The 25,194-nt window shown below is 44.8% G+C and overlaps 1 protein-coding gene across 1 annotated transcript; it reads left to right on the top strand.

Annotated features, from left to right (window-relative positions):
- Positions 1–997: 997 nt before the first annotated feature.
- Positions 998–24,572, top strand: F11R (F11 receptor). The gene is made up of 10 exons (XM_082613203.1): positions 998–2,691; positions 20,114–20,182; positions 20,349–20,456; positions 20,644–20,790; positions 21,082–21,284; positions 21,459–21,561; positions 21,692–21,799; positions 22,029–22,041; positions 22,347–22,395; positions 22,532–24,572. Exons 1-10 carry the CDS (start codon positions 2,628–2,630, stop codon positions 22,565–22,567), a joined length of 900 nt encoding a protein of 299 aa, XP_082469329.1. The 5' UTR covers positions 998–2,627; the 3' UTR covers positions 22,568–24,572.
- The last annotated feature ends 622 nt before the right edge of the window (positions 24,573–25,194 follow it).

The following is a 25,194-nucleotide window of genomic DNA, read 5'->3' as shown; positions in this document are numbered from 1 at the left end:
CTAGTTCCTCCTCAAGGGATATACATAATAATATATCCTTGAGTTCTGTAAGAACTAAGGCCCCCAACCAGGTGAAGGATGGAATGGTGACGTTGAACCTCCTGGCTTCAATCAGTTAAAGTTTGGACTCTGTTGACCTTTGCCCCAATTCTATGCTGAGTTCTCTGCTCAAGCCCCTTTATGAATATGCGTGTACCCTTAGCTTAAAAGTTCCCCAGTTTTGCTGTTCAGGGAGATGCTGCTTTGGGAAAGATCCCCGGTGCTCTCCCTACTTGCTGCTAGTAATAATAAATTCTTCCTTCTCCCGATCTTTGGCTTGGTTGTGTCTATTGGCTCGACACCCACCAAGAGGCGAACCCAGTTTTTGGGTAGCAATATGAAGACTATTTGAAGGATAGTTTAGCTTGGAGAAGGAAAGGAGGCTCATAATAAGAATCTTAAAATACTTAAAGGAAGGGCTGTCATTGGTAAAGAATAATGATACATTTTGTGTAACTCCAGAGAGCAGTGTTTGGAAGCAGGAGACATATTCCAGTTTTGCTGAAAGAATATTTTAACAATTAAAGGTTGTAAAAAAAAGGGAGTTTCCTGGTGGTCTAGTGGTTAGGATTTAGCACTTTCACCGCTGTGCCCCAGGTTCAATCCCTGATCAGGGAACTGAGATCCCGCAAGCGTGAGACACGGCCAAAACAAACAAACAAACAAACAAAAAAGAATTATTGAGTTTAACCAGAGCTTCCCTGGTGGCGCAGTGGTTGAGAGTCCGCCTGCCAATGCAGGGGACGTGGGTTCGTGCCCCGGTCCGAGAAGATCCCACATGCAGCGGAGCGGCTGGGCCCGTGAGCCATGGCCGCTGAGCCTGCGCGTCTGGAGCCTGTGCTCCGCATCGGGAGAGGCCACAACAGTGAGAGGCCCGCGTAATGCAAAAAAAAAAAAAAAAAAAAAAAAGAGTTTAACCAGAGGATGTTTAAACTCTTGGTGGTTGTATTGGCCTTTCTGTGAAGGGTGAGAGGATGACTTAAATGACCTCTAAGATAACCCTTCTACCCTTCTAAGACTGATCTCAGAGTTCTTTAAACCCCTGCTCAAGTTCCCCCATCATAAAATTTTCTCTGACAATCACAGCCCAGAGTGACTCTCCAAGCTCTTCCCTCTGCTCCTCTTTACTCTCTGACTTAATTTCATGTATATGTGTCTCTCTCCAAGAGTTTAAATTCCCTTGAGGGTAAAGAATAGAGCTTTCCAAGTGGCAGGCACCCAAATATTTGTTTCAATTTAGTAATACAAAGTTTCTCTTTTGGTTACATATTGTCCTGTTTTCTGTATTAGTCTTGGAAGTAGATTGTAAGCCATTTGAAGTCAGGGATTGTGGTTTATATTTATTTGTATTCCCCCACAGTACCCAATAGGTGCTTGATAAACATTGCTTTAAGTTGGGTGAAACCAGAAGTAGACTTTTGGCCCAAAGGAATGAGAACAAAGGTAAAAGAAGCAAAAGGTCAAAGAATACCACTGTTTTGGATACAAGTGTGGACCTCTTACTTGCAGTGAGATAAGGCTCAGGAAGTTTTCCCACAGGCAACCTGGATATACTAAGATTACAAAATAAAATCATTATAAAATAGAAACTAGAAATAGTAAAGGTGTTGAGCACGAGTTTCAATTAAAAATGATGTAACAGTATAAATATTAACGGAAAGCTTGAGTGTTAACATAGCCTATAGAAAGAGGGTTTAGTCAGCACCCAACTGTTAGTCACAGTGAGAAGATAAGTAATTCTGAAATGCAGAGCTCTGCTGACTGATTAAACAAATGTAAAGGACATATCCACAGTCACTCAGTGATGTTTATAGAGCGTCTGTTGGTCAGTTTGTATTATCTGGGTTTGTTTGGTAATGTGATTCTGCTTTTCCCACTATTGAATTGAGCGCTCCTTTCCCCTTTTCTCCTCTCAGCGCAGCCTTGAATGCTGCGAATGGAGTGGACAGAGGAAACACAGTTTGGGGGGTAGTGTCAACATATCATTCCCCACTTGTCTCCTGGTCTTCTCCCCCAACCCTTGCATATTAATACATGTGGTTTTCACTTGCCAAAGGACGGGACCAAGGTTTCTGCAGCACCCAGCAATTTACATTCGAACAAACAAACAAAAGAACTCAGGCCTGTCTCTCCCTCGTCCCACAGTAGGACTACCTTCCCTACCACCTCCTTTAAGGTATTCCTCTAATCTTCCAGCTCCAACACAAAACCTAGCCAGTCAGAAAGTCCCTACTTCAGGAACGCCGCCCAATCACAGTGTCCTCACCTGCAGAAGGTGAGGTCTGGGTCTCTTTACGCGACAGTCTCCTGGCCCAATCAGAGGCAGCTTGGTCTTGGAAAGGCGCCAGTCAGTCCTAGTGGGGAGTAGTGGGCGGAGTTGCACCTGGCGACGGTGAATCACTCAGTGGAGCGGCGGCTCCTTCCACCAATCGGAATGTGCACAGGCGGGACGCCGACCAATCGCGCGTGAAGGGAAGGGCTGGGCTGGGCTCAACCTGGCGGCTGGAGTTTAGTCCCCGCGCTCCTGCTGGGTGAAGCTGTGTCTGTTCCCGGGCTCCGGTGACTACTGTCGTATCGGGATCTTGATCATGTTGGGGACAAAGGCGAAAGTCGGAAGGAAACAGTTGCTTCTCTTCACATCGATGATCCTGTGTAAGTTCCCGGAGCTTTTGGAGGAATCTGTGGGTCTGGTCAGAGGTTGGAGGGAGGCGCTCCCCACAGCTCTTGTCCGCGAGAGGGGAGGGGTTCAGAAGCCAGTCCGCCTCACCCTCCTAGTCCTCGTTCCACCCCTGGCTCGTCCCTCTTCTTTCCCGTCCCCCTTACCCTGGTGAGTGGCTGGCTCCCCTCCCCCACACTGGTGAATAATGACCCCTCCTCTTACATCTCCTGGGAGGGAGCTGCCTTTCCGCACGTTCACCAAAAATAACGGGGAGAGGTTGGTTCCCCTTTCCTTCATCCTCACTTACTGGTGAGGGCCAGTGGGCGCGAGGGCCCTGCCCAGCCGGGATCACACACCTGGGAAGGGGACCATCCTGCCCCTCCAACACGCATCCAACATCCGAGAACAACACGAGAGAAGTCGGAAGCCTCTCATACCCTGACGCCCTTGGCCCCTGGATACTCTGCTACTTAAGGGTCCTCAGAGAAAATCTAATGGAGATGGGGTGGGGCGGAAGTTTCTTTCCCTGGCTGTTGCTGAAGGGTTTCTTTAGCTTTCCCCGGATCTTTGGGTTGCTATTGTTGCTCTGGGAAAAGTGTCTAGGTGCAAAATCTGGAAAAAAAAAAAAGGAAATAAAATTGAAACCTAAAGTTTCTCAGAGCACAGCATTCAAAGTTCCTTTCTAGAATAACTACTTCCAGAGTCCTTAATAAATGTTGTTGACTGAGTGACTGTTCGCAGGGGGAGGTCCTGTCTTTTGGTTGGCTGGTTCCTTCTCAGAGCCAGAACTCTGCCCTCCCCCCTGGCCTTGTTTGAGAGTTTTTGTTTCCTTTGTAAACTCCCTTTCCTGTGGAACAATGAGACTCACTTGTTGGGGCAGGCCTCCGTCTATAGATATGCTTGTGCCCGGCCGAGTGTGTGGTTTGTGCCTTAGTCTACCTGTGTCAGCACCTGTACACTTATCTGTGTGCTTCTGTGGATAGTTGTGTCAGTAGGGGATCTGTAAGATTCTCCATTTCCCTCTCAACATCCATGTTTTAGGAAATAAAAGAAATGAACAATTATGATCAATATTAGCAGTTATAAGATAATTCACTTTGCTTAGTTTGAAGGGTGTCTTAAGGCAGATGAATTGACTACTCCTTTGTCCCTTATCACAAAAACATTAACATTTGGGGTGGACTGGACCAGTGACAAGCCGAATCCTCTCCCTATTGTACAGATAAGGAAACAGGTACAAAGAGGGGAAATGACTTTTCCAGATTGACAAAAGGACCTGGGACTGGAACCAAAGTCTCCTGACTGACTTCTTTTCCCACTCCTGGCTCCAGCGTCTCAGGCACCCTGTGGCACAGGAACCAGGATATCAAAACATCAGTTTGGGATACTGCTCCAGAGTCCACTTATCTTACCTACCTTTTTCAATTTTTCTTTCCCACTAGATTCTTTCTTTTCTCACTTCTCGCTTTCATTCTACTCCTCTGTTTCCCCCTTTTCTTCAGTTTCCACTCTTTTCCTCCTCTTCTTCCTCATTTACTTCTGTCTGTATCTTAGAACTGCTAGTGATACCCATGGTCATTTTTTGGTTCTGGGTGGTACTCAGTACTAAACACGTTGCCAACACCTGTGCTGTACCAGTACCCCCCACCCCCAACCTAGAAGTTTCTGAGTCAGTGACTATTTGTGACAGTATTTGTCAGGCTTATAAGCTTCCTAGAGCTGCATCCTTCTCCCCTTTCCTTTTTCTTTTCTCTCCCCCTCATTTTTTATAATGATCACATACTGACCCTGAAAGAGTTGTGATATCACCCTTCTGAGCCTGGGAGTGTCCTCTAGTCTGTTTAGGGAATCAAGAAACAGTGGTTTAGAGGGAGCTTGAGATGATGTTGTATTAGCTTGATAGGACAGTGGATCCTCGAAAGTAACATGTCCAGGAGATGGAGGAACTGACCTTGTCACATGTAAATAGGGCTAGACCTGGGGGGAGCAATTTGGTTAGTACAATGAGGATGGAGATAGCAGCCAGGCCATCCCACCTGGGTTCTAGCTTGGCTTTCTGCCTTATTTGTGATCTTAGTCTAGTAACTCAGTTTTTTCATCTGTAAAACGGGAGTAATAATACTTGTCCTAACCTTGTCCTGAGGATCAACTGGGATAATAGCTACATTACATATACATGAAATGATTATTATCGGGCAGCTTTTATCCCCTTTGGATTTTGTGAGGATGAAAGGATGCTGCCCATAGTAGAGCAGGTCAAAGGAAGCAGGGAGAGACCCTGCTAGATTCCAAAAGGCGAGAGTGAAAAAGTAGGGGCTTTCTTGGGCGTCTAGTCTGTCCTCTGCCCTTGGGATACTGGAAGCATATATAGGATGCCTGCATGTTCTCCCTCCTCCCTCCAGGGCTGCTCCTCATGTGGGCTCTGCCATCAGGGAGGAAGAAGAAAGGATCAAGCAAAGGCCCAACCCCAGCCTGGGGAACCTAGTGGAGAGGAAGGCCTGAGCCTACTGAGACAGGGATGGGAGAACTGGGCCTGGGAAAAGTAAAACTGGTGACAGAGAGTACTCGTCTCCCTCCCCGTAGAGAGCCTGTGCTTAGAAAAGTTTCCAGCTATCTCCCAGGCAGGAAGAGGCATTTCTGCTTAGCAGGGTGTTGTGTGCATAGGATGACTTTTTGGTGTAACTGCAGAGGAGAAACAGGAAACCTAGGTTGGAATCCTGGTTTTTGCACACACACCTCTTACATCATGTAGTGTCCCCACTGAAACATTCCAGGAGGGAGGAACTGCTGCCCTGTGTCTGGGTCAGTCTGTGAGTCCCGGTGTTTCTTTCGTATTGATGTTTCTGCCTTTCTAGCTTTGCTGTTCAGGGTTAGATTTACCTCAAACTGTAGATTGGTGGGTCACTCCTCCTTTCCCCTCCCTCTACTGGGGGGTTGAAATTACTCTCATGAAAGAATTGTTCCCTCGAAACCAGAACCTAGAAACTAGTGACACAGCAAGTTGGAACTAGGAAGTGAGTGGTAGTGGAATTCCAGTGTCTTAGTCTTTCCCTCCTGGCTCCAGAACACTTTTCACTTTATGATGTTTCTCTTCAGTTTCTTTGTGATCTGGGCTTGCCTGGAGTCTCCAACCTAGTTTTGGCTTAGGGTGGAGCTGCTGTAATTAAAAAAACAAAGTTTATTTATTTAGAAGAGGTTAATACATTAGTGTGGTTCGAGAATCAAAATGATATAAAAGAGTGGGGTTATCACTCCCACCTTGTTCCTGTTCACTCCATATCTCCCCTAGTTTCCTATACATCTTTCCAGTGTTTTGTTATACAAATATCAGTATATATAAATATATATTTCTTTCTTTTCCCTTTTCTTACACAAAAAGAGGCACACTATATTCATTGTATTCCATCCTGTATCTTGTTTATTTCATTTAATATACCCTGGAGATCTTTTCATATTGGTGGTGTGGCCTTGGCCATTAGAATATTCCACCCCCTCCCCCGCCCTCCTCCCCAAGGCCTCTGGGTCAAGGGGCATCTGTTCTGTGGACTCAGAAGTGGCTGACACTCCTGCTCAAAGACAGATTTAAAAGCTATATACATTTTATGTGAGAGATTAGGAAATGATGGGGCTTGTTTTTCACATCTGTTAGCATTAAGGAAAGACCTTGGGGAATCTCTAAACTCAGACCTGCTTCCTCTAGAGGTTCAGGGAAGACCTGGATGGCCACTTGTCAAACGTAATTGTGGAAGAGGTTTCAGTGTTGTCAGGGGGTTGTGAGATGTAATGTGAGTGGATACATACTGGGGTTTTCCAGGCATTGAAAACTCAGAGTTCATCTGCCTGGGACTCCCTGATAAGCAGAGTTTCTGTCTAAAGTCCGCCTGGTGTCATTTGTTTTACAATGTGTAGGACAGGAGGAAGCAGCTGGTTGGCAGGAAGTTTGATGCCAGGCCCCCTGGAGTGAGCCCTGGGCAGGCAGGCAGAGCCTTCCCTTGTAATGGGGAGATGGGTGGGGGAGGAGAGCTGAGCAGGTAGAACTGGAAATTCTGCTGAGAGAGGGCAGGAGGGAGCAATGGCGTGAAAGCTCTCCTGTCCTACACTGCCATCACCACTTTCCACCATCCTCAGAGGGCCTTGCCAGTTGAACGACGTCACTGAAAATACAGCCAAGCCTGGCTGTTTAGAATCAGCCCAGCCTGTTGCTGGGCTCACAGAGCCTTCCTCTTGCCCACGCATTCCTTATCTGTCCCACCCCAAACCCCAGGAGTAACTTCAGTCTCTACAGGGTGAGCGGTGGGAAGGAAAGAGCAAACTGGGGATGGAAGCCCTGGGTCCAGGTTCTAATTGTATTGCAATGTCAAATTCATTTGTTAATCCAATAAACATTGGTGTTTACTATGTTATGAGCACTGTGCTAGAGATTAGGGATAAAAAATGAATAACATCTGCTATCAAGAAGCTCTGAGGGGAGTCAGGTATTGTAACAATTAGCCCGAGGCTCTAGCTCCCTTACAGTGGGAGTGTCCTATGAGGCTCATCTGCGTAGAGGGGAAGTTTGGATGAATTCTTAGAGAAAACCAGAGACTGGCTTGGCTGGCTGGCTGGCTTCCCTCCTTTTCCTTCCTTTGTTTGTTGTTTTTAAATGGATCAAAACAAAAGCATTGCACGAAAACAACTTAAGGAAAATTCTAATAATTAACAGGATGCATAGAGAAAACAGAGTTCTTAGTAAAGCAGCAGAAGGAAGTAGCTTTTCTGTTGTGGGTTTGACCTGCATGTACAAGGGAGGGTTGTTGGTGGGTTCTGTCAGATGTCTGGATGCCTCCACCCTCTGTGACCACCTTTCTCATCACAGCATTGCTTGAAAGTGGCAAAGCACAGTGCTAGGAACGGGGGAGGATAAAAACATAATTTGGTTTCTCTGTTCTCAAGGAACTACAGACATACATTGACTAAGTAGAATACAGAGCACTGTGTGTCAGGGGCTGTCATCGAAGCACGAAATGTTTGGGGAGCATAGAAGGAAAGAGTTACTTTTTAAAATGATAAATTTTTTATTAAGAAATAATAGATGTTCAATGTGGAATAATGGGAAAACAGAGGGATATAGAGAAAGTAAAGTCACATGTCATCCTATTATCTAGAGATAAACACTGATTGCTGGTTTTATTCTAGTCTTTCCACTATGAATAAATGTGTGGTATAGATGACCTGTGCAAAATATATCAGAGAAAATAAAATGGCTGTTTGGTGTCACTGACTTTTCCTTAAGTCTTGGCTCTGTGGGCAGAAATTGATTAGGGTCACACCAGCTCAACAGAAATCCATAGATATCAATGTTTAAACCAAACTGTGTACTAATGCTACTTTGAGCTGTGGCCGGTTTTTCAGATTATGTAGGAATTACAGTGGGAAAAAACAAAACTGTGTTATAGATCTCTTCTCATTTAGATTATTAGTTAATGACTGAATACTAGTTTTAAATGAGGTAGGTGACTACGTTCTATGACAGAGAGGATAGGAACATCTATGTGCCCTGGTATGGCGGTAGCATGTCCTGACTGTATTTTTGTTGTTGTTGTTGTTGAGCAAAATACACTTTAAACGAAATCCCTTCTATAGTATTCTACTGTATGGCTATCCTGTAATTAACTGTTCACCTTTTGTTGAGCATTTAAGGTTTTTTTTTTTTTCTTTGCTGTACGAAATACATTAAATTGTCCTTGAACATACGTCTTTAAGCTTACCTTTAATTATTTTATTTTCTTAGGCTATATTCCTAGAAGTTGGAGAGAGATTAATTTTGATTGGGGGAAGGCATGATGGATCAAGGGACACTGGAACAGGATCTTGAAGTATGAATGGTGTTTCCTTGCTGCTCTGCTGAAAATGCTGTGTAGTGCAGTAGTTTTGGAGACTCAGAGTTAGGCAGACTTGGGTTAAGATTCCCACCTTGTTGTTTGCAGCTGTGTGATTTGGGGCAACTGTACTAAGCCTCAATGTTCTCATCTATAAAATGGGATGATAGGGCCTCCCTGGTGGCGCAGTGGTTGAGAGTCCGCCTGCCGATGCAGGGGATACGGGTTCGTGCCCCGGTCTGGGAGGATCCCATATGCCGCGGAGCGGCTGGGCCCGTGAGCCATGGCCGCTGAGCCTGCGCGTCCGGAGCCTGTGCTCCACAACGGGAGAGGCCACAACAGTGAGAGGCCCGCGTACCGAAAAAAAAAAAAAAAAAAAAAAAAAAAATGGGATGATAACAGTAGTACTTGTCTCCCAGGGTTTTTCTTTTTTTTCTTTTTTTTCCCCCTCACAGAGTTTTTAATGACACAATGCATGTGCTCTCATTTCTTCCTGCCCTTTTTCTCTCCTTAAAATTTATCAGACTCACATACAGAATCTTGATAGTGTAATAATCTATTTCTTACTCATCTGTTACTTCATTTCACCTTTAAAGTCTTATTTAATCATTCTGTGCTTCCTGGTGTGTCAGTATTTGGGTATTTCCTGTTATTCTTTATCATCCTTCCTTTCCTTTTGCCTTTGTTTTTGACTCTCCTTTCTTGCTTTGTTTTATTTTTCTTTGCTTCTTGTGATCTTTATTATTCTTTTCCCTTTTTATTCCCCTTCCCACTCTTTTTTCTTTAAATTAAAACACTTAATACATACTTGTTTATTACACAAATGTAGAACATAGAAGAGAAAAGCTGCCTGTATTCTCATCTCTCAGATAATATGCACTGTCAAGTGTTTGGAGTCTATTCTTAGAGATTCCTTTATGTGTATATTCGGGTTATTTTTATTATTTGTAAAAATAGGGTCATGTTCTACATATTGTTTTTACATTTTGGACATATTTCTATGCCTGAACAAATTGATTTACCTTGACCTTTGAGATGGCAATATGGTTATTTTTATTTGTTTTTGTTTTACATAGTTGTGTAATGTATCATACCGTGGAGCCAGATTACCTGGGTTAGAATCCTAGCTCTGCCTCCTACTAGCTTTGTGAACTTGAGCAAATTACTTCAGTTCTATGCCCCGATTAACTCACATGTAAGATGGGAGCAATAATAATATTTATTTCATAGCATTATTACAAGGATTAAATGAACTAAACCTGTAAAGGGCTCAGAAGAGTATCTGGTACATAGTATTCAAGAAATGTTAGCTGCTATTATTTTATTCATGCTATTATTTTATTCATTTGGTCATGCTCAGTAACATGTGTCTAGAATTTGGATATAATTAATTAAAAGTATAGGACAAACCTTGCAGAAGTCTTCAAGAATTCTGTTGATTTTTTAAAAATTATTTTATTGAGGTATGTTTTGCATACAACATTATTTTAGTTTCAGGTGTACAACATAATATAATATTTATAGTTATTGAAGAATGATCACCACAGTAAATGTACATCTATCACCATACATGATTACAGAATTTTCTTCCTTGTGATGAGAACTTTTAAGGTCTACTCTCTGAGCAACTTTTAAATATGCAATACAGTATTATTCACTATAGTCACCATGCTGCCCATTACATCTCCATGACTTATTTCTTTTATAACTGGAAGTTAGTACCTTTTGATCCTCTTCACCCATTTTGCCTCCCAACCCCCCACTCCTCACCTCTGGCAATCACCCAGTCTGTTTTCTGTATCTATAAGCTTGGTTTTTTTTTTTTTTTTTTTTTTTTTTTTTTGCGGTACGTGGGCATCTCGCTGTTGTGGCCTCTCCCGTTGCGGAGCACAGGCTCCGGACGCGCAGGCTCAGCGGCCATGGCTCACGGACCCAGCCACTTCGCGGCATGTGGGATCTTCCCGGACCGGGGCATGAACCTGCGTCCCCTGCGTCCCCTGCATCGGCAGGCGGACTCTCAACCACTGCGCCACCAGGGAAGCCCTGTTCGTTTGTTTTTGATCTCACACATAAGTGAGATCCTGTGGTATTGAACTTTCTCTGTTTGACTTAATTCACTTAGCATAATGCCTTTAAGGTCCATCCCTGTTGTCACAAATGGCAAGATTTCATTCTTCTTTATGGCTGAATGATATATATATATATATATCACCACATCTTCTTTATCCATTCATCCATTGATGGACACTCAAGGTATTTCCCTATTTTGGCTATTGTAAGTAATACTGCAGTGAACATGGGGCTGCATGTAGCATTTTGAGTTAGTGTTTTCATTTTCTTTGGATAAATACTACCCATAAGTGGAATTGCTGGATCATATGATAGTTCTATATTTAACTTTGTAAGGACCCTCCATACTGTTTTCTACAGTGGTTGTACCCATTTACATTCCCACCAACATGAGCTTTGTATGAGGATTCCCTTTTCTCCACATCCTCACCAGCAACTGTTATTTCTTGTCTTTTTTTGGCCGTGCTGCGCATCATGGGATCTTAGTTCTCTGACCAGGGATCAAAGCCGTGCCCCCTGCAGTGGAAGCACGGAACTCTAACCAATGGACCACCAGGGAATTCCCTATTTCTTGTCTTTTTGATAATAGCCATTCTGACAGGTGTGAGGTGATATCTCATTGTGGTTTTGACTTGCATTTTTCTGATAATTAATGATGTTGAGCATCTTTTCATGTACCTATTGGCCATCTGTATGTCTTCTTTGGGAAAATGTCTATGCAGATCCTCTGACAATTTTTAAAACAGATTGTTTAGGTTTCTTTGCTATTGAATTGTATGAGTTCTTTACACATTTTGGGTATTAACCCTTTGTCAGATAAGTGAGTTGCAAATATTTTCTCCTATTCTCTAGGTTACCTTTTCATTTTGTTGGTGATTTCCTTTGCTGTGCAGAATGTTGATTCTTTCACTGTGCATACTTGAGTCAAGGCTGTAGTGACTGGAGATTCAACCAGAATGTCCACAGCTGATGCCCAATTTAAACCTTTGTATTGGTATTTTGGGGATGCCATGACAAAATACCAAAGACTGGGTGGCTTGAACAACACTAATTTATTTTCTCACAGTTCTGGAGCCCAGAAGTCCAAGATCATGGTGCTGGAGGGATGGTTTCCTCTGAAGCCTCTCCTTGGCTTACAATGGCAGCCCTCTTGCTGCCTCTTCACATGGTCATCCCCCCTATGCATGAGCACCCTTGGTGTCTCTTTGTAGAAGGACACCAATCAGATTGCATTAGGACATATCCTAAGGTCCTCACTGTAACTTAATTACATCGTTAAAGGGCTTGTCTCCAAATGCAGTCAACTTTCTGAAGTACTGGGGGTTAGGACTTTCACATATGAATTTTGAGGGAATACAATTCAATCCGTAAAAACCATGAACCATTTTGAAGATTCTGTAGAAAGAGCAGTGATCTAGTCAGGTGTCTCCTCAGATGACTTGAGTCTATTTGGAGTCTTGGGTTGCTCTTGTGATCATAAAAGAAATGGGGGTGTTGTAAATGGATTCACATCTTTTCCCCATTCCCCCCCTCCACCCATTTTAGACCTTGCATTAGAAGGTCTAAAATGTGTGCAGACCTTGCATTGGCTCTGCACACTTCTACTGGATGTGAGAAACCAACCTCTACTGTTGTGCATGCAGACACCTACAGGCACACTGCAGCCCAGGTGCAGAAATGAGGCCCTTTTGCAAAATGGCAGGAGGAAACCACTCATGTGCAGAGAACTTTAATTCTGTTTCATAACTATGAAGCAAACTAAAAACACTTAATTCTTAAATTGTGAAGCTAAATTAAAAAAAAAGATTAATAGAACACTCTTTTTTTTCTTCTGAGAACTAAACATTAAAAAAAAACACACTGTTGCTAGTATTAAAATTTTTTAAAGATTGGGCTTGAATCAAGTTTGTTTTTTCTTCTTCTTTTTAAAAATATTTATTTATTTATTTATTTTGGTTGTGCCGAGTCTTGGTTGTGGCGTGCAGACTTCTTAGTTGCAGAGTGCAGACTTCTTAGTTGCAGCACGCAGACTGTCAGCTGTGGCATGCATGTGAGATCTAGTTCCCCGACCAGGGATCGAACCCAGGCCCCCTGCATTGGGAGCGTGGAGTCTTACCCACTGGACCACCAGGGAAGTCCCAAGTTTATTTTTTCTTTATTTGGGCGTGCCCCATCTGCCAATTTGAAAAATGGGCTTATCTTTGTAGATAAACCTTAACAAGTAGATGTTATAGTGAATGGTCTGCTCTGACCTAATTTGTTAAGGCTCTATGTTGTTCAATGTCAGTTTGTACCAGGCATTATGCTAAGTGCTGAGAACTCAGAATGATAGATTAACATATTATCCCTGCTCCTTTGGTAGTTTACTGACTGATAAGGGAGAGATATAGGCGCATAGATGATGTCATTATAATGTGGGAAGTGCTTTGACAGTGTTTTGCATGGGGTAGTGGAAGCCTAGGAAAGAGACCTTAACTTGGCTGTGGTGAGGATTGGGGGTGGGGTAAGTCATTTCCCATAAAGTAATGTGTTTGAATACCTGCTGGCCAGGTGGAGAAAGAGGGGACAGGGTGTTCCGTATAACAGGAGTAGCATAAGCGAAGGCAGAGGTTGTGAAACTGCACGTCTTTGCTGGGAATTGTAAGTAGTTTTGTATTGCTGGAGGTTAAAATGCAAGAATAGGGAGTGTGGTGAAGATGATAAGCTTATCACCAGTTCTGTTGGTGCTAGAACTCTTGCCTGGCTGAAGAATTTGGATTTTATCTTACAGGTAATGTGGAATCATTGGAAGCTTGAAGCACGTGTTAGATTTGCACTTTTTAGAAGGCTGTATAGTGTAGCCCAGTCTCTGGAATTGGACTGCCTTGATTTGAAGCTGTACCACCACTTAACTGCTCTGGGCCTCAGTTTCCCCATGTAGAAAACAGAGGTGATAATAACAGTATCACCCAACTCCTAAGGTTGTTGTAGGAATTAAATCCATGTAATGTGCTTATAGCAGTGCCTGGCATATACTATTGTAAGTGCTCAATAAATGTCAACTCTTTCTCTAGCAGTGAGGTGGAGGATGAATGTGAGTGGGTCAAAATTAAACAAGGCAGAGAAACCTATTGAGAGACCAAATGCAATTCTTCAGATGACGATGGTACTAAAAAGTGGCAGTGGGTCTGGAGAGGAGGTGCCAAATTTGAGGGAGATTTGGGAGATGACATTGTAATGCTTTGGTGTTTGACTAGAGTGAAGGAAAGATGGTGATGGCTTAAAATGTTCTAGAGTGAGTGACCAAGTAAATGGTGATACCACCAACCTGGAGAGAGGTGGGGAAGCGAGAGGTAGTGGGAAATGGTGAGCAGCGTGAGATTGCAGGAGGGGGTGTGTGAAGTCCACGTAGAACCGTCAGGAGGCACAGCAGTAGGAGTCTGCAGCTCAGGCAAGAGGTAGTATCTGGAGCTGGCCATACACTGGTGTAGAGGAATGTTGTGTATTTGAGATTTCCTAGAGAGAATATGGAGAGGAGAAAGGGCACGGGATGGAATGCTGGGGATTACTAATATTAAGGGATGGACAGAGGAAGCAAAGTTCAAGAAGGCGAATAAGATAACACTGAGGTGGGGGGAGGACCAGAAGGGTTGAACGCAGAAACCAAGGGGGTGGAGTGGCTTGCGGAGGCGAGTGGTTAGCAGGGTCAAACATCTCACAAAGGCCACAGGAGGTAACTGAAAAAGCAAATACTGGATATCTTTAATTATAAGACTACTTTAATGTTTTAGAAATTGGGATGTGACTTACAGCCCATGTACATATTTAATACGATGTTCCCCCAAGAAGCTATTATTAAATTGATGTTATATCTTATAATCAGGGTATCTTAGAATTGAGGAATACGATTGGTGACCTTAGTAAAATCAATTTTAATTTCAAAGTGAGAGCCAAAGACGTATTGCAGTAGGTTGAGCAGTGAATGTGTATGTTGGGCTGGAAACAGTGTGTGTAGACTACTTCTTTAAGAAGTTTAGAGAGAAAGGGAGGAAAGGATTTTCACTAGAGAGGAGTGCAAGATTGAGTGAAGGTTTTCTGTACATGAAAGGGCCAAAAAATCTATTTTTTTTGGTCTTTGTGTACAGTCTTTATTTGTTGAAATACCATTAGATTTTTCCTCAGGACAAGAGCAAAGATCATCCCCTGCAGAAACTTTGGAACTATGTACAGAACTTTACAGAACAGAGGACAACACTTTAGCTGAAGCCTGCCTGCTGACCAGAGAAGGGTGTTCCGAGTGGACTCAGCAAAGAAAAGGAAATCAAGCGGGGAAAGAAAGGTGCCCATCTGAATCAAACTTCAGCTGCCATCAGGGCAAGTCTTGTGATGGTCACAGATTGGAGGCTCTGTTTATGGAAGTTTCGAGTACAGCACAGGGGTTCCATGTATCTTTACGGCTACACCTCAGGCTGAGGTGCCATTAAGTCAATGTCGCTCAAATTCCTGGCCAGCCAAACTCCGGCAGCAAAGAGTCCCAAATTAAGGATCAAGTTCCTCTGGAAGAGGCTTCCCTGGTGGCACAGTGGTTAAGAATCCGCCTGCCAATGCATGGGACACAGGTTCAAACCCTGGTCCGGGAAGATCCCACCTGCTGTGGAGCAACTAAGCCCGTGCGCCACAGCTACTGAGCCTGTGCTCTAGAGCCCATGAGCCACAGCTACTGAGCCCACGTGCCACAACTACTGAAGCCTGCGCACCTAGAGCCTGTGCTCCACAACAAGAGAAGCCACCGCAGTAAGAAGCCAGTACTCACCACAACTAGAGAAAGCCCATGTGCAGCAGCGAAAACCCAACACAGCCAAAAATAAAATAAATATATTAATTAATTTAAAAAAATTTCCTCCAGAAGTCACTTCTATCGGTGGCAAAGCGGTAGACTCCCTGAAGCCAGTCTCCCACTTGTCTGGAATTTCAGGAGCTTCATTTGCTGAGCCTGCAGTGGTCATGCCAGCCCCACTGGAAGCGATAGCAGCACCTTAGCGCTCTACAAGGCCTCTCAGCACGCACCTTCCAAAAAATCTATTGATGCCTTTGACTTTGTAGTTTTTCTTGTTGTGAACGTGGAGTAAATTAAACCTCACAATGGAAAAGGTGAAATTTCCTTCTGTTTTGGTTTACCATGTTAACTAGTAGGACATTTGTATGTACAGTATGCCAAGTATAGGTCCAAGGTTAAGTGCAAAAGGGAGGTCGTGATGAGGTAAGGGAACATATAAAATAGATGAGGAGAATGGATGGGGAAATTGTGGGTGTTGTGAGAGAAAGCCCTCAGCTCTGCTGCTCTATACATGATGGTTCTAGAAAAGAGTTAGTCTTTTTTTTTAACATAAATTATTTATTTATGTATTTTGGCTGCATTGGGTCTTCGTTGCTGCACTCGGGCTTTCTTTAGTTGCGGCGAGAGGGGTCTACTCTTCCTTGCGGTGTGCAGGTGGCTTCTCTTGTTGCGTAGCACGGGCTCTAGAGCACAGGCTCAGTAGTTGTGGCGCATGGGCTTAGTTTCTCTGCGGCATGTGGGATCTTCCTGGCGCAGAGCTCGAACCCATGTCCTCTGCATTGGCAGGCGGATTCTTAACCACTGCACCACCAGGGAAGCTCTAGAAAAGAGTTAGTCTTTCCAAGGCAATTACAGTGATAGAGCAGAGATGGTTTAGTGGGCTGGAATGTAAGCATTTTTCTGGCAGTATTTATATTTATTTATATGTCTTACTGAAGAAAACTTTGAAGTCAGAAAAAGAAATATGTACAGAAGAACCTATGGGCAGATGATGATAATAATAAGACATAATACTTATTTGGTGCTTCCTGTTGGTCAGACACTCTTGTAAGCATTTTATTTGTATTAGCTTGTTTAACTCTCAACAACAGCCCTTTGACATAGAAACTCTTATTATCCCCATTTTACAAGTGGGCAAACTGAGGTTCAAAGTGACTAAGTGACTTGCCCGGGTCACACAGATTATAAGTAACAGAGCTGGGATTTGAATGCAGGCAGTCTGGATCCAGAGGCTTGTTCAGGAACAAGAAGGGGAACGTGGATCAGGATGTCTGAGGTGTCCTGGGGTCACTAGGAAGGAAGGACATGGTGGGGAGGCTGGACTTGACTCATGGTGTGAGATGCAGTGACAGTAGAGTTTTGAGTACTGCAGTCAGGCCACAGGCAGACGTCAACAGTCCTGCATAAGAGGAAGGTGAGAAGGCCTTGAGGTGAAGGGCCCTGTATTTTAAGCAAGAGGAGAGAAGCCTGGACTAGGTAATAGCAGCCAGAATTAATGAGAAGGGGAAGATGCCAGTTGCCCAATATGTTTGTGTATATATGTGGTGGTGTCATTCCTGCACATGTTTTAGATCTGATAATCTGAGAGGACTCAAAAAAGAACTTCAGCTAAAGTTAGAAGTGAGGCAGAAGCAATCATCAAATTCATATGCTGTGATTTATTTATTTATTTTCTTTTGGGCGGCCCTTTATTTCAAAGGCTAGTTTTTAGTTTAATTACAAGCTGTTCTTCATTTGGGTGGTGTCATAGGTTGGGTTCTTGGGAAACTGACTCTGAGATGTCAATTATTGTAGCAAGACATTTATTAGGGAGTGTTCTTGGGATCCACACCTATGGAAGCAAGACTGGGCAGAGGGAAAAGCTGAGTTGCATTGTAGTCCCAACAAGGCCTCAGCTTACTGCACAGGGACCTTTGAAGCAGAAATAGCCCTTCAGTATTGTCCCAAGTTGGGGAGCTGGAGTGATAGAGCTGGGACTTCATATGTGTCCTCCCCCCACTTTTTTTTTTGTCCCACGTGGCACGTTGGATCTTAGTTCCCCAACCAGAGATCGAACCCGAGCCCCCAGCAGTGGAAGCAAGCATGGAGTCTTAACCATTGAACCACCAGGGAAGCCTCCATAAGTCAGTTCTTGCTGGTTCCTTTTTTTTTTTGGCCGCAGGACTTGCTCGATCTCATTTCCCCGGCCAGGCATTGAACCTTGGCCATGGCAGTGAAAGCCCAGAATCCTAACCAGTAGGTCACCAGGGAACTACCCCCCCAACTCATTGATCAGGCATTGGATGCCAGTGCCCTGACCCTGTTGCTGCCTGGTAGGAGGCATGGCCCTGGGCAAGGCAGTGTTCTGGGAATCCTCAGAGAGGGCTGATGGCTGCAGGTCTTCTTCTGGCAACAGTCCCAGCAGCTGAGACAGCAAGTCCTTCATTCCTGAAGAGAGATCTGGTTTGCACATCTCGGTGTACATCACAGGTAGCAAATTGTAAATTTCGAGAATCTTGAAAAAACAAGGTCCCATCATCAAAGCAGAGAAAGTTGACTTGGGCAAAAAATCAAAACATTTAATTGTCAGCGTTCTTGATGAGAGCTAGAGACTTCCATGTCCTCAGTTTTCAATTTAGTAAAGACTATTTGGGTTAATTTCTATATCTGTTATTACATCTGATTATAGATTTGACTTTGAAATATAATGCCAAATATACAGATACAAAGTAATATGATTAGAAATAATTTCTAGATAAAATGGACCTGACTTTTAAAAGAATCATATTTTAGTACATAGTTTGCCTCCATTACACTAGTGGCTTTTCTGAAAAGCAACATGGTGTATAAAAGTATGGTATAATAAGGGAAAAAAAGAGGTATAGGAGAGACCTGTATGCTAATCTCAGCTCTGCCATTTCCTAGCTATGAAAACTTGGATCAGCCACTTAATCTTTTATTTTTTCTATTTATTTACTTATGTATGTAAGTATGTATGTATGTATGTATGGCTGTGTTGGGTCTTCACTGCTGCCTGCGGGCTTTTCTCTAGTTGCGGTGAGCCAGGGCTGGTCTTTGTTGCGGTGCGCGGGCTTCTCATTGCGGTGGCTTCTCTTCTTGCGAAGCACAGGCTGTAGGCGCCCGGGCTTCAGTTGTGGCGCGCAGGCTCTAGAACGCAGGCTCAGTAGTTGTGGCTCGTGGGCTTAGTTGCTGCACGGCATGTGGGATCTTCCCGCACCAGGGCTCGAACCCATGTCCCCTGCATTGGCAGGTGGATTCTTAACCACTGCGCCACCAGGGAAGCCCCCAACCTAATCTTTCAGGTTTAAAAAAAAAAAAAAGAAAGAAACAAGAAAAAGAACCTAAAGGATTTCAGAGAACATCTAGTTCAAACCCCTCATGCTTCAGATAAGAAAAGGGAGGTTCAGGGTCGAGAGACCATATTCAGTTACTTGGGTAATTTAATAACGAAAAAGTATACTTGCATTGAACAGATGTGCTTGCATTTATCTAAAGAAGACAGGACTTTGACTTAAAGCTATAAATAAAGCATCCTTCATGAGTTTGAGCTTTGAAAACATGAATGAGAGTAATTGTGTATGTGCAGGTTGGTAACTATATCACACCATCCTAGAATCCTCTGGCACTGGTGCTTATTTTGGGACGTGTGGGCCCCTCCTGTGAGCCCTGCTGCCTCTCTCCCACCAGGTTATTTAATTAGCCTTGCCTCTCCTTACCTCCTCTCCCCACCTCCACCACACACCACATTTTCCTTCTCTTCTCCATTGGGCAGAAGGAGATTCTAATGAGATGATCTGAGCCCACTTCTGGTCCAGAACCAGCTGTGTGATCTTAGATACATTTCTTTACTTCAGTTCCTCCTGTAACACTGGGATGATAATATTTGTCCTGCTGATCTGTCATGCTTGTTTCAAGGATCAAATGATGTAACTGTATGTGAAAACACTTTAAAAAGCACAAAAGGCCCTACAAATGTATTATTATTATCCTATTATTGCTCCTCGCTTTCTTCCCTCCCTTGCCTCCAGCTTTGCTGGCTTCCTGCCAGGATTGTCTGACAAGTGACTGCAATTATTTGCTGAGAAGCTTTCTCTGAACCATGAAATGTCATTTAGAAAGCTGCTCTTAGATTAGGAGGAATCTGATTAGATTATTGGGAGTCACAGAGGGAAAAATTTTTTTTTTTTTTTTTTTTGCGGTACGCGGGCCTCTCACTGTTGTGGCCTCTCCCGTTGCAGAGCACAGGCTCCGGACGTGCAGGCTCAGCGGCCATGGCTCACGGGCCTAGCCGCTTTGCGGCACGTGGGATCTTCCCAGACCGGGGCATGAACCCGCATCCCCTGCATCGGCAGGTGGACTCTCAACCACTGCGCCACCAGGGAAGCCCAGGGAAAAAATTTTTTAAATAAAGAAATTGCATTAGGAGGAAATCTTTTATTTCCATTGATTAAAACAAGTATTAGCCTTCAATTGTAGCAAAAAGCATTTTTAAAAGATATTTAGAATATTTGTGAGAAAGTGTGAGATCCGAGAGGAATGTGAATCCCTTGACCTTGGAATCTCAGCATGGAGAGTCCCAGCCCTAGATGCCCATCAGCTGGGGCTGCTCTTCCCTCTCCACAGCATTCCTCTGTCCACTCCTGATGGACCCACCTCTCTTCTTCTTCTCAGGCTCACTGGCACTGGGCAGGGGTGCAGTGCAAACTTCTGAACCAGTAGTCAGAGTTGCTGAGAATAAACGTGAGTTGGGAGGGGCTGTGGAGGGTGGCGGGAGTTGGAGGGAAGGGAGGTGAGCAGGTGCAGACCCCTGGGGAACATCCAGCCCAGACTGTGGTTTGGGGCCATTTCCCCAGCTTCTCCATTTACTGCTGTTTCTTCCTCCCACTCACTTTGATCCTGTCTGCAGCTGCCAAGTTGTCCTGCTCCTACTCGGGCTTCTCCTCTCCCCGCGTGGAGTGGAAGTTTGCCCATGGCGACATCACCAGCCTCGTTTGCTATAACAACAAGATCACAGGTGAGTCGTTCCACCTCCTTGCTGGCTGCCTAGGTTGCAGGGGGCACACCCTGGGGCTGAAGTCCCCAGGGCCTTCCTGTCGCCTTTTCTGGGGGAAGAAGAGAGCCCCCTGTGCCTTGGGTGCCACCATCACCAGCTTTTCTTAGCTTTCCAGCTCACTCTGCCCTTGTTTCCTCTGTCCTGGTAGCTTCCTATGAGGACCGAGTTACTTTTTCGGACAGTGGCATCACCTTCCATTCTGTGACCCGGAAAGACACGGGGATGTACACTTGTATGGTCTCTGACGAAGGCGGCAACACCTATGGGGAGGTCACCGTCCAGCTCATTGTGCTTGGTACGTGCCACAGGTCTTCTGTGTGGACTTGCAATCAATTGCTTCCCTAAACCCTTAGCAGGCTCTGCTAAGCTTTGGAGCTTGCTGATGGTGAAAATGCTTGTGGCAGTGGGCTGGGGAGGGGGGTGTTCAGAGTCCTGGTGCTGTCAGAGAAGAACGAGCCCCTGGTTAGGGGGAAACTAAGGGCACAGTAAGGGAGGAAGGCTAGAGCTGATGGATGGGAGTGTCATGCTACTTGGCCTTCAGGCAGCCTTCCTGCTCTTGTGACAAGTACCTTCTCTCCCTCCCCAGTGCCTCCATCCAAGCCTACAATCAATGTCCCCTCCTCTGTAACCATTGGGACCCGAGCAGTGCTGACCTGCTCAGAGAAAGACGGTTCCCCGCCTTCTGAATACTTTTGGTTCAAGGATGGGGTACTGATGCCTACGGAACCCAAGAGCAATCGTGCCTTCAGCAACTCTTCCTATACCCTGAACCATAAGACAGGGGAGCTGGTATGGATGGGGTCAGGGTAAAAGATGTGTATGAGGGGGCGCAGGGTTATAGAACCCCCGAAAGTGGGAAAGAAGATCAGGCAGCAAGGTAACCTTGGCATTAGGGTCAGGAGACATAAAAGACAGGTGCTTGGCTTCTTCAAGCAGGAAGCCAATTCGTCTTCTGCCCTCCAGATCTTTGACCCCATGTCGGCCTCTGATGCTGGAGATTACACTTGTGAGGCGCGGAATGGGTATGGGTCACCCATGAAATCAGACACTGTGCACATGGATGCTGGTGAGTGAGGGCGTGGCTGGGGCTTGAGCTCAGACCCCAGGGTGGGGTTTGGGGTCTGCTTTCCATCCTGGCTTTGGCAATGTTGTCAAGGCAGCTTTCAGGTGCCTTACCTCTCATTTGTGTCCCATAGCGGAGCTGAATGTAGGGGGCATCGTGGCAGCTGTCCTTGTAACACTCATTCTCCTTGGAGTCTTGATTTTTGGCATCTGGTTCGCCTATAACCGAGGCTACTTTGACAGTAAGTATTTGCGCTCAAAGGCTCTCCTTTGTATCATCCCCATTTCAGGGCCTGGTTCTTGGGTGCCACCTGAGTACTGCCCTGATACTGAGCCCCGTGTGTGTTGGGGTTACCTCCCAGGGAGCACCGGTCACCCGTATCTCAGGGCCACACGCTAGGTCCCCCATCTTCCTGCGCCATCCTGTCTTCTACCCTGCTGACACTCATGGTCCCATTTCTTGTCTTTCAGGAGCAAAGAAAGGGTGAGTGAGCTGCTGTCCTAGAGCTCTCTAAGGTTGAGTACTTGGATGTATATGGTTTGAAGCTGAGATGTGCCCGGGGGAAGGGGTTGGAGGGGAAGGCAACTAGCCTGGTAGGGAAAAAACATCTGGATTTCTAGCCCTGTCCACTATGGTCCTGTGCTTGTCCTTTCTCCCTGCACCCAAACCTCCCTACCGAGAACTCTGTGCTTCCATTAAGTTATCAGTCCTGGCCTCTAAAGTTAACAAGCAGAGGTTAAGGAGAGGGACTTAGGGGACTGAGTCTCCATCTTCTGACTTGTCCATAGGACCTCGAGTAAGAAGGTCATTTACAGCCAGCCCACTGCTCGAAGAGATGTGAGTATGCCTGCCCTGGGATGGGGAGGACCTCCCGGCTGGAGTGAGGGGTTTCCAGATGGTGTTTATATGTATTCAGGGGATTATCAGCTAAAGAAGACTGTAGAGAGTTGACTTGAATGTTTTATTTCTCCAGGGGGAATTCAGACAGACCTCATCATTCTTGGTGTGACCCTGGTCCAGCTCATCTCCCGTCCTCTGTGCTTGCCTTACTCAGGTGCTACCAGACTCTGGCCCCTGATGTCTGTAGTTTCACGGGATGCCTTATTTGTCTTCTAGCCCCCACAGGGGCCCTCACTTTTATCTTAGTTAGGATGTGTTTTTTTTTAATAATGTCTGCCATGTGCACCTTCTTCCTTCCTGCCTCCCTTCCTTTCCCACCACTGCTGAGTGGCCTGGGACTTGTTTAATGCTCTTTTTCCCCATCCCTACGAGGGATCAGACAGAAGTCCTGACGGATGCCTGCTGAGTTCCCTTCCAAGTAGACTGCGAGGGTGGCGGGGCATTCACTGCCCCCTGCGTGTGGTGGTCCTCAAATAGGAAGGGATCTTGAGCTTGGTTCCTTGGCTCTTTCTTGCCGTACTGAGGACCGGTACCAGCTGTTCTAGAGTGGGGACTGGAGACTGGAGCAGCTGAAATGATTGTTTGTTGACAACGTCAAGTCTCTTCCGCCTCTGCAGCCCACTTTCTTCTGTCTTCCCGCCAGAAGTGCCATGGGATCCTCCTGCACCGTCCTCTTTCTGAACACAAGCAGACTGACAGCAACTATGTCTGTAGAGAAAACAAGAGCTTTTGTTGTGGAGATCATAGTAAACTTTCAGAGCACACGGAGCAGAAGGGTTTTTACACAACTGATCTACAGAAAAGAAAGCTGGAGCTGGTACCTCAAGCCATCACCCTTCCCTTGACTGGAACAAGTGGACCCACACTTTTAAGATGTGTCTGCAGGGTTGTGGGAATTTGTGTAGTAGTCAGCTCTGCTGAGCACGTGTGTGTGTGTGTGTGTGTGTGTGTGTGTGGTCTCAATTCTATACTGAAATTGAGTGTGTGTTGGAGGGCTTCTTAGCTCTTTGGTGAGATTGTACTGTGGGAATGGGAGAAATGAAATACCTAGGTTCCTTCTTAGTACAAACAAGAAAATCCCCAAAGCCCTGCTTCCTAGCAACCTGGGCTGGTCCCTAGCTCACTGTCCTACCCCTTCCTGGTTCCTGCCTTCAAGACAGACAGACACTGGACCCTCATTTTCCAGAGTCCTCTTGTGGCAGGAGAAGGGCACCCCGGGTGAAGTGATGGTGTACTCTGGCTTCTACTTGGTCTGATCCACCCAGTGAGAGGAGAAGCGCCCACCCTGCCACCTCTGGCAGCCAAATGCACTAATATACTTCCCTGAGGCTACAGGAAAAGCTGCTCCAGAACCTGAGGCAGGATTTCTCAAATCATTTTCAGAATCACTTCTTTAGTAGTAGTTTAAAGTAGTCCTATTTCTCTAGGGGGTAGGTGTAAGGAGAGCAGGAGTGAGCAGGGTAGTCCTGCCTGCCACTGCTTCCCTTGTCCCATCTTGACCCTTCTTTGCCCTTAAATCTGTTTCTCCCTCTACCCCAGCAGCCCCAGTCTATTTATTAACTAGCAAGAGGGCAAATAAGGGGTCTTCTAGGATTGATTTTGCTAATTTCTGTGGAGGATACTGAACACCACTTTGCCATATTCTGTTCCCTTATCTGACAATCCATCACAGAACTAAGTTTTCTTTTCATCAAGGATCCAGAAGGAAAAACAAAAACCAAATCGTATCGTCACGCACCAATAAAAAATAAGCTTTCCAGCTGGAAATAAAATCTAATTAGGCAATAAAAGTAGTGATTGTGAAACGGTTCAGTAAGAATGAGATTTTTGAAGTATGTTTCAGTTTTGTATCACTGTTGGGGGACAGGGTGGGAGGGATGTGGAGAAAAGGACACAGGGAAACAGAGGTGAATCATTGCTCCTGTAAGTCTGAAGCAAATGGCTCTTCACTCCCTAGGTCACGACTTGTGAGGAGTATGAGTCAGTTATTTAGCAGCCTTGGACTTTACTGCTCCAACTTACAACAGTCCCTTTGAGTTGGAAAACACCTCGTCTGCTTTCGTTTTAGAATGTTACAACTAATTTTTGTAATAAATGTTTATTTTTCACATTGAGTTTGTTTAAGTCCTGAAGTTTTAGCTTAAAAGAATTGGGACCCCCAAAGTGACTTGAAAATTCAAAAATCTTACCTGTAGTCTTTTTTAGAAAGAGATTAGAGATATCCTAAATAGTCTGGTAGTTAGATTTCAGTTTAATTTACCATTGGCCTGTACTTGAATAGGAATGCTTCAAGTGGACATTTCCTACATTAAAAGGAGACTTGGGGGTTGAGGAACAGGGTAATCCATAGAGATTAGTGTTTTAGACACGAACCCACCCTGATTAGGGATAAAATGATTGAACATTAAGGATGTATTTGTTGTCCCTGTCTCAACAGGATCTGCAGATCAAGGCCAGGGGAGGGGAAGGTGGGAAATGGGGTTGGTCCATTTCTGAATGACAGGACAGTATGTTCTATGGGGGCATGGGGACAGCTTAGTAAAGGAGATAAATGAAGAAAAAGTACAACTTGCACTTTAAGAAAAAAAAATCTCTAATTTTGTAGCTCTTCCAATTTATTATCCCTTCTTTGGTACTAGCTGTAAAAATTTAATACGAAATGGAACTTTTTTTGAGGGAAGTAATTTTTTTTTTTTCCTTTTGGCTGCACTGTACAGCTTGCGGGATCTTAGTTCC

The sequence above is a fragment of the Mesoplodon mirus genome (genome assembly GCF_964341445.2).
Source record: "Mesoplodon mirus genome assembly, chromosome: 3".
NCBI lineage: Eukaryota > Metazoa > Chordata > Mammalia > Artiodactyla > Ziphiidae > Mesoplodon > Mesoplodon mirus.
The sequence above is the reverse complement of the archived record's forward strand: the minus strand, read 5'-3'. Positions and strand labels throughout refer to the sequence as shown.

Bases quoted from the DNA above. Each gene is read 5' to 3' on its own strand.
- F11R (XM_082613203.1), top strand. From the start codon at position 2,628: ATGTTGGGGACAAAGGCGAAAGTCGGAAGGAAACAGTTGCTTCTCTTC. The intron at 20,457-20,643 runs GTGAGTCGTTCC...CTGTCCTGGTAG, and splicing joins CTATAACAACAAGATCACAG to CTTCCTATGAGGACCGAGTT. The intron at 21,562-21,691 runs GTGAGTGAGGGC...TGTGTCCCATAG, and splicing joins CACTGTGCACATGGATGCTG to CGGAGCTGAATGTAGGGGGC.